The following is a 14,008-nucleotide window of genomic DNA, read 5'->3' on the forward strand; positions in this document are numbered from 1 at the left end:
AGTTGAAAGTTTCCTCTCCAGTATTATACAGAAGAACATTAACATTTTCAATATTTTTATTTCGTGCAAATGTAAACCTATAATTATACAGATTTATTTTAAATCTTAAAGGTGCATCACTGCAGTCCATCTCCTGGACCTTCAATTACTGACATCTTACCTGAGCAAGGAATATTACAGTAGTTTTCAGTTAGTAGCTTTCAGCTACTGCTTAAATTTTTTATGATCCAAGGGACAGTCAGAAGGAAAATAGACCAGTTTTGTTTAGTGGTTAAAACACCAAGCTAGAAATTAGGAAAGTGAGAGTTCTAGTCCCATTTTAGGCATGAAAGCCAGCTGGGTGATTTTGGTTCAGTCACTCTCTCTCAACCCATGATATCTGGTTTCGGCAACAAACAGTCAATTCCTGTTACAACCAATGGACACTCAGATGACCTAGAAAAAAAAAGGGATGCTGCATATATGGGGAAAAAACACTAGGATTTAAAAAACAGACTAGAAGGAAATGATGGACTTGTAAAATGTGGGATTTTACTTGTCGTGTCCCACTCCTCCGCTGACGGCCGGGTCAGGGAAATCCGAATCAGGCTTGCCTCTGCAGCTCTGCCCAAAGTCCTAGCAAAGTCCTCAGAGCAGGCAGGAGACCAGTAAGTGACTTCAGCAAGATAAGTTCGACTTTTGCCTGACTCAGAGACTGCCAGAAAGCAGATCCTTTATATAGGCCATGGGGTGTGGCTCCATGACTTAGCACTCATTAAGGCCTGCCCCTCCCTTCCTTCTGTTGCCTCCGCCTATCCAATCTTCTGATGCGAGGATCACTCCAATCAGCTGTTGGTAATAAACCCTCCTCAGGCTCACATGCTGTGGAGGAGGGGGAGGGGTCTAGCTGCTCCGTTTGCCTGGGCATGGAGTCAGGGCTGGGGCAGGGAGGTGCTCCTTCTTCTGCAGTTTGTCTGGGCATGGAGCCAGGACTGGGGCCGGGAGGCATACATTCCTCCGTGTTCGGGAGCAGATAAGAAGGCCCTGGCTGCTCTGAGGGCGGGCAAGACACAACATTACTGCGTATAAAAGGAAGTCATTTCTCTGGTTCATTGTGACTTTTTTTTTTTGCAAATGTTTAATTGGAGGGGAGGAAATCCTTGCAGGAACCATAGTATGAAACCAAGCCTAAGATTTATTCACTTGGATTTTATTTTAGTGAGCAATTGCTATAGGGCCCAACAGGCTGCTACTGGGAGAGTGAATTTGCAGAGCTAGGAATGTGAATGCTCATGAACTGTTCTTGCTTGCTGAATGAAAGGCATATATTCGGCCTATTTCTGGCTTCTACATCTTCAAATGATACCATATTGTGCCAGTTCATGCAGCTCCAGGTGGCTGAAAGCTTCCCAGGGACAGATCACAGTGATATCTGAAAGAGAGGAGAGCCCACATCAATTCAACCCTTATTACTTCTTGCCAGCATTAACTTTCTGATGACATGAACATGTCTTCAAAGCTTGTAAGGTGTTTGACAAATCAGACAATGGAATGGGATCATGATTAGTCTTTGAGTCCTTTGGAATAATGGTACTGAGGGCTACAGTCAACTTTTTGCCATCTGATCAAAGAATCAATGCAGATGTTACATACATATGACAATGCAATACTTCCATATAGCCATTCAAAAGGATAGAGGACCAAATGGGCTACAACAGTTATCCCCAGCCAAATAAATAAGGACATTTTAGAAAGCAGACAGATTTATTCGGACCTCTTGAAGACACAGACTTTGTTCATGTGCATTGAAGCTTAATGTGTAATCGTGACTCATGGATTGTGTGAATCCATCAAATTTTGGTTTATTCACTAACAGTGCTTAAGTGAAGCATAGCTTACTGTGTGGCATAAAACCCAGCTGCAAAGAAAGTCCTTTTATAGGAATTTATGTGAAGAAAAGAATACCAGAGGTTTCTGAGCCTCTGATAGCAATTTTGGAATTGAATCATAGCCAGGAAGATGCTTATAGTATTCCTAGGTCTACACAACGCTTTCGATCCAGCCTCCAAAAGATACTTAAGCATGCAAAAGCACAAACACAGCACTTGTCGGGCTGCAACAAGGTTTTCAGAGAGGTGCTACTTTTGCGCTCTCACACATGCCAAAACAGCTTTTGGAGCACCGTTTGTCTCTACAAGTTATTGCAAAATAAAAATCATACTTCAGCATGATGTCTGGCCCCTTTACACTGTTACAAATAAAAAGTTTGATTTTTAAAAAAAAAGACATGTCACATGCAGCTTAGTGCTGCTAGACTTCATCCGGGTGGATCTTCTGTGCTAGGTACACACATCCTCTCTGCCAAAACTCATTACTGTCTGATAATCAAGAGTAAAAGAATCTCAGGTACTTTTTGAAGCCTTTTACTTCCCTGTCCCCCTTCCTAATGTCCCCCCAGAAGCCAATTTCTGTGCAAGGACCACTTACAGTTGGATAAATATGATGCTCCTGTTGCAATCTGGGATGAAAAAAGGAACTCCTGAGAAGAAAATATGGGGACACCCATGAATGCAATCTGGCTGAAACTGGCCATTTTGCACCTGCTGGTCTGGAGCTGCTACCAATAATCATACAAATCAGTTCAGAGAAGTTGGTGGAACTGTGTTGCCTCTGCCCAGATCTGCCTACTAGATAGTATTTCCCTATTTTTGAGAGCAGGTTCTAGGGTTGATCCTTCCTAAAACAAATTGGTAAATATCCGTTGTGAATTATATTCCTTTTATGCAACCCGCCCAGAGACTGCTCTATAAAAAAAGAGCAGAAATATAACTGCCAAAATATAATAAGGGAGTAAAATTACAGGAACGAATTCACAGTTTACTGAGGGAATTCAGTAAATGTAGATGAAGGAAGCAAGCCACTAACAGTAGAAAAGTTTCAGTGTGAGTTGTGACGTTGCCCAAAATATCCCATCCGTGGCTGAAAACAGCTGGACCTGCCGATAGCAATGTGGAGAAGGATAAACTGCAAGGAACCTGCAGAAGCCTGATTTTCTCACTTCAGCACTTCAGTTAATGGTAATCAATTGACCCTTCATACCTGTTCCCAAGCCTTCCATGCCAGGAATGTCATCACCAAACCTGCAAAAGAAAAAGAAACTATGTTCCTAAAAAGTTGGCTTCCACACACGATCACTTCGTGGAAATATTACCTCTTTATTCAGTTGCACGTAAGTTGGGTGAGTAAAAAAAGCTATTCTTTTTGACAGAAGAGAATTATAGAAATAATGTTAAGGGAGTTCAGGAACCGGTCTGCAGCTACACTGTGGGGAAATACCCATACAGATATCTAAGCAATATGCACAGGTAGTCCTTGATTTATGACCACAATTGGACCCAAAATTTCCATTGCTAAGCAAGGCCGTTGCTGAGTGAGCTTTGCCCCATTTTATGACCTTTTTTTTGCCACAGTTACTAAACAAAATCACTGAAGTTGTTAAGTGAATCATGTGATCATTAAGCGAATCTGGCTTCCCTATTGACTTTGCTTGTCACAAGCTGGCTGGGAAGGTTACAAATAGGGACAGTGCAACTGTCATAAATACATGCCACTTGCCAAGAGCCCAAATTTTGATCATGTGACTGTGGTGATGCTGCAGCAGTTGTAAGTGTGAAAACTGGTCATAAGCCACTTTTTTCAGTACTGTTGTAATTTCGAACACTTAAAAGGTTAAAAGCCCAGGACTACCTGTATGTGTTTCTTTTCTATCATGCTTTAAACATTACAATTGAATGGCAGTTGTGGGTATGCCCCCTGGAAGTCAGATTGTGGCTTTGAAGGGCCAGTTGGGACTGGAACTCAAATTGGGCAGCTTTGATTTAAAAGAAAGTGAACTCCCTTCTTCCTCCAAAATAACGCTTTGTATCTCACCCTTGAACACCTTTCTTCGGTGGCTTGCTCTTGAACTGCCGGGTTTGTCTCTGTTTGAATTTGGGAGGGCCTTTCCTAGGAGTGACAGGCCCCCCAGTCACCCTGGTGGCAGATTTGAATTCTGGTTTCGGAACTTCAAGGTTCATGGCTGGGATGAAAGAATGTCACTTTTGAACAAAAGCCCTCCTGAGTCTGGTGGGTTTTAATCTGTTAGATAAAAAATAAAAATAAAAAATAATCGTGGAGTCTATCATTAGATGCAGTTGAAATATGTCACCGATAAACTCTGTTTGCATTTCCTCAGGGAATATATTGCTAGAAGGCAAACCCACTTAAACATCAGAACAGTCAGAGCAAATCAACTGAGAGGTGATGGATGTCATTCATTTCATCCACTGAATGTGTTGAAGGAGAAGCTAAGCAACTATCCACCTGCGATGTTTTAAATTGGACTCCTGCGCTAATCAGAAGGTTGGACTCAAGGATTTCAATGATTCTAAGACCTGGACAAAAGAAATCAACAGAGAAGTTCATTTAACCATGCACTAAGATTACGTAATGAAATAACAATTAATTGCATAATCGTCCCTACTTCATAGGATCTGTCCCTGTGGGAGATGCTTTCAGGTGATGTACTGCTTTAATTATGTGACTAGGAAGGTCTGATGTACATACTTTGGTTGTGGGGGGAGGGGGTCTATTTATGCAACTCTAAGGCTGAAGTACCAGTTCTTCTGAAAACACTAAATTTTTAGAGCCAATTGGAAAATATCAGGCTGCGATCCAGAAAATATCTGGTTTCTTTCCTTGGCACTGCTAAGATCTGGTTTGCTTGAGCATTTGCTTGTTGCGTTGCAATCACCTAATACTTTCTGTTTCCATCACTAGAAATGAGGGGAACAAAACAGTAAGATACTACAGTAGAAGAATATTTCCCCAGAGCTCCATGCTAAACTTGTTACTGAAAATCACTGTGCAGACAGTCCACTTGCCAGGCACAATACTGGCAGCTGACAGAGGGGTGTATGTGTGTGTGTGTGATGTGCGCTATTGGGCACCATTCTGGAGGAAGACTGGGTTTGATGAATCCTTGCATTTGCTTTGGTGCAGAGACACATCCTCAGCAGATCCAGGGGTTTTACTTTGGGCAATTTAGCACCGGTTATTGGCTGCCGTCCAGATAGAACAATGGGATAAAACAACATTAGTCTCATCCAGGGTGACATTTCTCAGGTTCATATTCAAATCCCTGAAAAGATGCTAATCTGATTAGAGTGCTCCACTCCCCCTAAAGTAGTTTTAGGCTTGTTCCCAGGATGGAAAAGGATTTTCTTGGTTTGTTTCATCAGCTCTTATTAATTTTCTCAAAGCTGTTCTGTCACCCATCCTGATAAATTCAGTCCTGCAAAAGCAATGTTACCTTTTCAGGGTAAAATGCCAGAAATCATGGATTCCAACAATTCATCTGGCAAATATGAAAAAACAATTGCTATCAACCTGCCGTCCATTGAGGGCCTGTATACTGCACGAGTCAAAAAGAGGGCTGTGAAAGTATTTACAGATCCCTCACATCCGGGACATAAACTGTTTCAACTCCTACCCTCAAAACGACGCTATAAAAGCACTGCACACCAGAACAACTAGACACAAGAACAGTTTTTTCCTGAAAGCCATCACTCTGCTAAACAAATAATTCCCTCAACGCTGTCAAACTAGTTACTAAGTCTGCACTACTATTACTATTAATCTTCTCATCGTTCCTTTCACCCATCTCCTCCCATTTAGGAATGTATGACTGAAACTTTCTTGCTTGTATCCTTACGATTTATATAGATATTGTTTCCTGATTTGCTTATTTGTACCCTACGATTATCATTAAGTATTATACCTTATGATTCTTGATGAATGTAACTTTTATGTACACTGAGAGCATATGCACCAAGACAAATTTCTTGTGTGTCCAATCACACTTGGCCAATAAAGAATTCTATTCTGTTCTATTCTATTCTATTCTATTCTATTCTATTCTATTCTATTCTATTCTATTCTATTCTATTCTATTCAGAAGAATTTGCCTTCCATCTTCCATCTGGGCCAAGAACACACATACAGATACAGACACACATATCTCCAATCTACCTGCACTACCTTCACAAAAGCTTACATTTACACCTTTTTCCTAGAAACTTTTCAACACTTTGCAAACTTAGCTGTTTGTCTCACATCCATGAATATAACCAGCGCCCACTATTTTAATTGCTTTTTGTGGCTAACCAAGATCCTCTTCTCGTGCTACCAAAGTCTGTAGAAGCTTTAATAGCTGAACTCCTAATTCTTCCATGGAACTTCAGTCTCATTTGCACTTAGACTTGCATTTAGCCTCATTTAAATTGCACAATACATTCATTATCCTAGGAGAAAAGATAGTCAGAAATGGTCAATTACCCAAACTGGCTTTGTTTAAAAACCACCCACCTGGGTCTCTTCCTTGCAGATGAAACACAACCACAACTAGCTCCAGAAGAATGTAACAGCTGGAAAGTAGGTGGAATAAATTGGCTGGTGACTAAAAACTGAGACAAACTTTTGGTTACTTACCAGAAGTTAAAAGATGCACCCACTGAAATCCCTATCGCAAGTCTTAATGATGATATAGCAGGTCTGTATGAGTCAGCCTTTATAATATGTATCTGTAGTTGGTCAAAGCTTGTTCTGGAGGGTTCAGAGATGTTACAAGGTATTATATTCCTCATAATAGGTTTATGACTCTTGTTTTTAATCCAGTATCATCCCTAGTTTATAGATACGTTGTTTATAGTTTGTGTGCTTAGGTTAGAGTAAGGAAGTAGCCATATAAGCAGTCACTGACTTACAAACACAAATGGAACTGGAACTTCTGTCACTAAGCGATACAGTTAGAGTGAGTTGCCCCCAGTTTTATGAGCGTTTTGCCAGGGGTTGTTAAGTGAATGCCGTTTCCCCTATTGACCTTGCTTGTTGGAAGCCTCCTGGGAATCATAATCGCCATGACCCTCTAGATAGAAGATGCTTCAAATATTGTAAATGCGTACTAGTTGCCAAGCAGCCAAATTTTGATCATTGATGACAGGGATGCTGCGACAGTGTTTTTTTTAATTTATTTACATTTATATCCCGCCCTTCTCGGAAGACTCAGGGCGGCTTACATTGTGTAAGGCAATAGTCTCATTCTATTTGTATATTTATATACAAAGTCAACTTATTGCCCCCCCAACAATCTGGGTCCTCATTTTACCTACCTTATAAAGGATGGAAGGCTGAGTCAACCTTGGGCCTGGTGGGACTAGAACCTGCAGTAATTGCAGGCAGCTGTGTTTAATAACAGGCTTCTTACAGCCTGAGCCACACCGCGGCCCTGTTAAGTGTGAGGACCAGTTATAAGTCACTTTTAGCATTGTTGTTAAACAGTCATTAAGCAAATGGTTGTATGTCGAGGATGGCTTGTATATTTTCTATATACCACATTTTAAAATTCGAACTATTTTTAAATGTTTAAATAATACAACAAAAATATTTTTAAGCACTGTTACTGGGATAACTTTTAAATATTTGCCTCTGTTGATTTTAGAGACAAAAAACTCCCAGACCCACTTCTAGCACCCTATAAATGAATCCATGGTAATGCTTTCTATACCCTGAAGATTTCAGAGAAAGCAGCTAGGAAGGGAGATCTCAGAGTTATTCTAGCAAACAGAGAAATCTGCAAGGACAGCTTGTTCCACTAGACATGAAACAATCTAGTTAAGAATGCCTACATTCCACCCATTTAACTCTATTCTGAAATGGGGCTCATACTCTAGTTTTTAAAAATGAGAACAGTTAATATGATCACAAAGAATTATTCCAGTTAAAAGGAACGATTGTCATGCTAAATTGCTGGCTTATCAAATTGATTCTTTGAACAAATTGAAACAAGTCCAGTTAAGTTTCCTGGAGATTTTTCTTTTCGTCTGAATCTTACTCTTTAAAGCATTCAAGGTAGAAATTCGGCTAAGGTGAGGGGATTTTTTATTTTTTAATTTTTTTTTAGTCAAGGGCAACTGACAACCACGATAGCAAGGACTCACCTCCCTCATTTGCTTTACAATCCAGGACCCAAACTTTGGGTTTTGTTCTTTTACTGCCTATAAAAAGTCAACAGATGCCTGTCTCATTCATACATAACAGTAAGCTATGCTTGGCTTAACCACTGTGTACTGAATCAACCACCAATCATTGGATTCCTACAATACATTTGGATATACTGGTAAGTCATTATCTAACAATTGCAATGGATATGTTCAAACATCTTGTTAAACCTTAAATGGTTTGTCGCATGAATCCAGCCCCATAATAAGATCTTCTTGTAGTCCTTCTGAAAAACAAGAAACAGTTGACTGCAAAGTTATAGCAACGACAATTGTCAGCTAAGATCTTCCAAAGTTATTTTCCACTAATGACCCTTTATGGAAAAAAGTAGAGGCCAATGTAAGCCATTTGATTCTTTCACCCATGTCTAATACTGACAATAGAGTGGGTGTAAGGACTTCATAAATAAAGGCCAGGGCTGCCTGACTGCACAGTGGCTAATCAGGCAGTAACCATGGATAAAGTATGTCCTTGCTAGGGTATCTGGCACCCGATGACACAGCAATGCAAGACCAAACACACAACTCACTGGTAAGCAGCGATTAAAGCGAGAGAGGTGACATCTCGCCTCCTCTTTGTTATTGTTCAGTTAAAAATAACAGCTTCAGTGTTATGGAACAGAGATACTGTGAAAGGGGCAGGAGAAGGATTTATGTCCTTCCATTCCTTTTGGGTCCTGTTTTACTTACCTTTCCATGTGCCATTTCCATGTGATGTTCTGCCTCTTGAGTTTTGTCCAGAGGTTAACCACAAACCCCACATCCATGTCTGATCAACAAGTAAATCCTGGGGTGATAAGTTAAAGTAACTTTGAGGGAAGCTAATTGTAAAACAACTCTGCCCGGAACACAGTTTGACCCATAGATCAAATTCAGATGACACATTACATTTACTGATAGCCTAGTTTAACAAGCTCTGCGACATAGCCAAAGACTAGGAAGAGATTTATCACCACTGCTTCCTATGGCATTCGCTCTGCAGACGTTCACTGCTAAGGTCATCCAAGCAGAAAGTTTCTCAGTTTCCCTCTGTATAAAATACGAAACATTTGATGTTCTCTTTTGTAAATTATAAAAGGAAAGTACTTTACACGGATGCAGACTTAATGGTTGAATTGAAATGCAGTAAGATATACTAAGAGTTTGCTGAACTTCAGCTACAAGATCAGACTGCAAGCTTCCAATGGCAGCAGAGTAGGGTTTTCTGTTTCTCTTTGTTGCCATCTACTGGTTACCTGGATTTTGCAAGCCAAATATGGTACACCTATTTTACTCATATACAGAATAAGTTGCTGACATGCTATGCTAAAAGCAAGATATCCACATAATGAGTTTGCAAGTTCCAGTAATTATCCATTTTATTATAATACTATTAAGGGAAAGAAAACAAAAGCACAAGATAAATATACATTTAGAATGTACAGTAATGCATAGTTCTGTAGTCACTTCAGTTCCATGCTCAGCTGTGAAGCTCATCAAATGAGCTCAGTTTAATTACTCTCAGACTAATCTTTCCAACATCCCTACATTTGTGATTCACTCAGTGTAGTTATGATTCACTGGTTAAAGGGATGAGTTTGCAAATATGCTAAACCCTTAAAAGACTCTTATCTATCTATTCTACTCTATCAATCATAGCTTCCCATCTCACCAAAAGTGGGATACAACAAAGTGCGCTGGATCCACAAACTGTACTTAGCAAAAACCAAATACCACATTATCACAGTGTGGGTGTACAAACTTTGTCCACATACTGTGCGGAGGTCTTAACTTGGAGAAAAGGCAGCATGTATGGGAAATAAATATAAAGTGCCATTGCATTAATACTACATAAAAATCAAAATCAAGATTGCTAAAGGAGAGTAGTGCAGATGATGGGATTGTGCACTATGTGCCCCTAAGTAAAAGTAAAATACAGAAGATAGCTGCATTCAGACATGACAGCGGGTCAACACAACTAACCTCTGGAAGTAGTCTATATCAGGGGTCTCCAACCTTAGCAAAGCTGGCTGAGGAATTCTGGGAGTTGAAGTCCACAAGTCTTAAAGTTGTCAAGGTTGGAGACCCCTGGTCTACAGTGTATTTCATGAGTATCTGTGCACCTTTGAATCAGTGTTGACTCCTTCGTGATTGCCTGGACTAGACCCTTCAGTTTTCTTGGGAAGGATTTTCGAAAGTGGTTTGCCAAAACCTCCTTCCTAAGGCTAAGAAATATTCTGGCTGGCCCATGATCATCCAGTTGCCTTTGATTCCAAGGTAGGGTTAGAATTCACAACCTCCTGGTTTATAGCCTGGTGCTTTAATACCTTATACCAGGGGTCTGCAAACTTGGCTCTTTTAAGACTTGTGGACTTCAACTCCCAGCTTTGCTGGCTGAGGAACTCTGGGAGTTGAAGTCCACAAGTCTTAAAAGAGCCAAGTTTGCAGATCCCTGCCTATGAATCAATCCCAAATTGATTCATAGATATAGTGTACACGATCATTATTATTCACCTAAAATATCCGTAACATTCTAAGTGCTGTGAAGATATGAAAAACAAGCCTACTCCTGTTTTCAGACTCTAATAGAAATGAAAGGGGAAAGAGAATGGAAAAATAGATCCTTCTCTAGATGATAGATGAGGCCAGATTGGCTCCTCACTGGCCAGCCAGTCAACCAGCTGGTTGCAGTAGTCTTCCTGTGAGCTAGAACAGGGGTCTCCAACTTTGGCAACTTTAAGCCTGGTGGACTTCAACTCCTAGAACCTCCTGCCAGCAAAGCAAAGCTGGGGAATTCTGGGAGTTGAAGTCCGCCAGGCTTAAAGTTGCCAAGGTTGGAAACCCCTGAGCTAGAGGGTACTTAGTGTCACGGTAAATTGCAAAGTTCAGAATATACTTTCCTTCAAATCTGCAGTATCATACCTGCTGGCAGATGGAACAGATATTTCTTTTTACCACAGAGCAGCAATATAAGCATTTTATAGCTATTCAGAGTGACTTAAAAGTTCGCCCAGGAGCTTTTGCATTTCAGCAAGCTGAGGGGGAAAGGAGATGAATGGATCCTAAAGGAGTTATCCTGGCTGTGATCTGAAGGCAAAGATGCGCTAACAAACGTAAAGCTAGGTCTGGTCAATATATAAATCAATCTCTTGGGAATATTTTGTACGTCTGGTTTAGACATGATGCAAGACCACAATGGGGCCTATTTATTTTTAGCTTAGCATAATGTATAAACCCAGCCTTTAAGGCTTACAGTTTGTTTAGAACCACACTGAAAAAAACACTAGCTCACTGCAGTGAGTGATCCTACTTTTCTACTAAAAATGTTGGGACTGAAGTTCAGCACATATTTATTTGACAAAGGGACCCATTTGTTCCTAGCTGCCCACTTAAATCAGAACTCCTTTAGTTTAATACCATCTATGACAAAGGCGTCAAACTCATGGCCCACGGGCCAGATGCATCACGTGCTGGCCACGCCACCCCCATTTTAGCAAAAGGGAAAAAAGTCACGATATATCACGTGACGACGTGACACCACAAGTTTGACACCCCTGATCTATGAGATCAATGTGACATTCCGAAAACACGTGAAGCACAAACCCAGTTAATGAAAATAGCAGGTCATACCAAATATCATCCCTCTGGTTTTTAAGTAGATTAAAATTTAAAAGAAGACAGTAATACAATAATAGACACAGTCATTACAACTCTTTATATAAATTAAAATATATCATCTCTTACAGAAGGAACCATAAATAATTAGCTTTTCCTCTTCAAAGTCTCCTGTAGTCCAAAACCATGTGATAAATGTGCATCAGATCAAAAGAGTCAGTCTTTCTTCATACGGAACTTAATTTCCATCTTCAGGAACATTTTAATGTTTTCATCCTCTATATGTTTCTCCACAGCTGCCAAAGCTTGCTCACCACCATCCTTGTAGTATTTCAGAACCTCTTCTGCATAAGCAATCCAGACGCAGTTGTGGCATCCACTCATACAACACGTTGTGGGAGGGAGAAGCGTTGGTGGGGTGGCAAAACGGGTCTCTGAAGAAGCAGTTTCCTTCTGGGAGCAGGACTTATCCTTCAGGGAAGCAGACTTTTGGGTGCCATTGCTACTCTCTGCATCTGCACAGAAGCAACGCTGTCCAATGCTTAGTACTGCTGCAGGGAGCCAGCCTACATTTACCAGCCTCCCATGGCAGGATCTTTTCAGCAGGGCCAGTGTTGCTGTATCACTAGCCTCAGGGCCCCAAAACATATATATATACTTCTGGCAAGAACAAAAACAAAATTAAACCCCAGTACATCTATATCCCTCTTCTCTCTTATTTTTAGGACATCCAACCCATCTTTGAAATCAAATCAAGCAAAGGTACGACCTACAGAATTTCACTTATTTATCCGGAAATATATCATGCCTACAAGATCCGGGTTACGTTCCACTTGTGACTTTTGGTTCAATACGTAAGCGACAGCATTTCACTCTCTTGACGATGCTCTGAAAACAAAAATCAACCAAGTTCTGGTGAGATCCCAACTCTTCTTTCTGATGTGTGACCTTTTACATAGAACGTTGAAAACTATGCATTTAAGCAGATTGAGATTTTAAAACATTTTGACCTGGCATGAGAAAGTTGACTTTGGAATGCATGTTTGAATGGATACTATAAGCAATATATAGTATATAGAATGCTAGTATTTGTTCCAGAATATATTTTGAGTAGTATTTCCTTCAATACAGATTTTAATGCATGTTACAGTCTAGTTCAGGAAACACTCTGAATAGCCTCATTTTATGTGACTCTGGGCCAGTCACTCTATCTCAGCCCAACCCACTTCACAGGGTTGTTGTTGTAGGAAAAATAGGAAGAGGCAGATGTATTGGATATGTTCGCCACCTTGAGTTATTTATAAAATATAATAAAGATGGGATGTAAATTGAATCGGTTGGGTTGGTGGATGCAGCTGAGAGGACTTTATTGGTTCTTTAGTTCAGTATTTTCCCCCCACAAATGCCAAATTAGCTGGAAGGGAAAACTGTTGTTCTTTTCCTGTCCTCTGGTGAATGGTATTTAGCAGAATCCCATTCTGATCCTAGAGAAAGTCTTTAGCCATTCTAACTAGTACCACCCACTGATACTTAGTGATACTTATAAATATCTTCCACAAATTTGCTCAACCCTCTTCAGATGTGAATTAAATTAGCAGCTCAACATAGACTGTGTCAGAAAGTTTCATATAAGTATATATAACAAATAAGTTAAGGGCATATCTAAAGAGAGATAGGGAATGGAACCAATTCATATAGTTATTACTAGTAGAGTCTTAGGCACTGAAAAATCAAAACAAAAGACCCAAAAGGGGTCTTCTGGTGGTTCAACAGACTAAGCAGTCTGTTATTAACACAGCTGCTTGCAATTACTACAAGTTCAAGTCCCACCAGGCCCAAGGTTGACTCAGCACTAAGATTATTTCACAGCACTTTTTGATCCTCGGACTGGTAAACTGAAGACAACTTGACTGCATTCCAAATAAACATTGGCAAGATCAGACATTTAAGTCATAATAGTGGCTGAAACAGAATAAACAGACTTGTTTAATTGAAAATGTACCACTTTGGTTTATTTGGTAAACAACCAACCCGCCCTTAGCGTTTTGTGTGAACGCAGCTAAACTGTGATTTTACCCACTAATTCTCCCGGCTAAAGTTCTCACCTGACCCGCTTCTGATGTAGCCAAATTACCTGCCAACCCGCGGCGGCAGCAGAAAACCCCCAAATGCAACATCTCTCCGGGCGCCTTTGGGCAACCCTGTCTCCTTCGCCGCCTGCCGGGAGTGATGTCTCCTTCGTCCAATAGCGATCTCGATTCGGCCCTAACTTCCTATAGAAGTGGCGAGTTTCACCAATCGGAGAGCGCTGATGGACGGGGAAATTGCCCCTCCTCCCG

The 14,008-nt window shown here is 40.5% G+C and overlaps 2 protein-coding genes across 4 annotated transcripts; both read right to left on the reverse strand.

Annotated features, from left to right (window-relative positions):
• Positions 1 to 551: 551 nt before the first annotated feature.
• Positions 552 to 5,502, reverse strand: PDE6G (phosphodiesterase 6G). Its single transcript, XM_058169436.1, has 3 exons — positions 3,910 to 5,502; positions 3,079 to 3,119; positions 552 to 1,411 (listed from the first exon to the last, which is right to left on the reverse strand). Exons 1-3 carry the CDS (start codon positions 4,053 to 4,055, stop codon positions 1,335 to 1,337), a joined length of 264 nt encoding a protein of 87 aa, XP_058025419.1. The 5' UTR covers positions 4,056 to 5,502; the 3' UTR covers positions 552 to 1,334.
• Positions 5,503 to 11,746: 6,244 nt separating this feature from the next.
• On the reverse strand, positions 11,747 to 13,901 carry OXLD1 (oxidoreductase like domain containing 1). Of its 3 annotated transcripts, none has more exons than XM_058168957.1 (2): positions 13,775 to 13,885; positions 11,747 to 12,329 (listed from the first exon to the last, which is right to left on the reverse strand). In XM_058168957.1, exons 1-2 carry the CDS (start codon positions 13,844 to 13,846, stop codon positions 11,886 to 11,888), a joined length of 516 nt encoding a protein of 171 aa, XP_058024940.1. In that variant the 5' UTR covers positions 13,847 to 13,885; the 3' UTR covers positions 11,747 to 11,885. The 3 variants fall into 3 exon arrangements, 1 of the variants encoding a protein (XP_058024940.1); XR_009153433.1 differs by lacking the exon at positions 11,747 to 12,329 and adding an exon at positions 12,330 to 12,557 and having other exon boundaries at positions 13,775 to 13,901; XR_009153434.1 differs by lacking the exon at positions 11,747 to 12,329 and adding an exon at positions 12,330 to 12,557 and having other exon boundaries at positions 13,804 to 13,887.
• Between the last annotated feature and the right edge of the window lie 107 nt (positions 13,902 to 14,008).

Source organism: Ahaetulla prasina, chromosome 2, assembly GCF_028640845.1.
Source record: "Ahaetulla prasina isolate Xishuangbanna chromosome 2, ASM2864084v1, whole genome shotgun sequence".
NCBI lineage: Eukaryota > Metazoa > Chordata > Lepidosauria > Squamata > Colubridae > Ahaetulla > Ahaetulla prasina.

What these genes read in the sequence shown, in the direction of transcription:
- OXLD1 (XM_058168957.1), bottom strand. Translation starts at nt 13,846, where the DNA reads ATGTTGCATTTGGGGGTTTTCTGCTGCCGCCGCGGGTTGGCAGGTAAT. An exon ending in CTACATCAGAAGCGGGTCAG is followed by an intron (nt 12,330 to 13,774) that starts GTGAGAACTTTA and finishes TGTTCTTGCCAG; the next exon opens with AAGTATATATATATGTTTTG.
- PDE6G (XM_058169436.1), bottom strand. Translation starts at nt 4,055, where the DNA reads ATGAACCTTGAAGTTCCGAAACCAGAATTCAAATCTGCCACCAGGGTG. An exon ending in CCGAAGAAAGGTGTTCAAGG is followed by an intron (nt 3,120 to 3,909) that starts GTGAGATACAAA and finishes TTTCTTTTGCAG; the next exon opens with GTTTGGTGATGACATTCCTG. An exon ending in CATGGAAGGCTTGGGAACAG is followed by an intron (nt 1,412 to 3,078) that starts GTATGAAGGGTC and finishes CCTCTCTTTCAG; the next exon opens with ATATCACTGTGATCTGTCCC.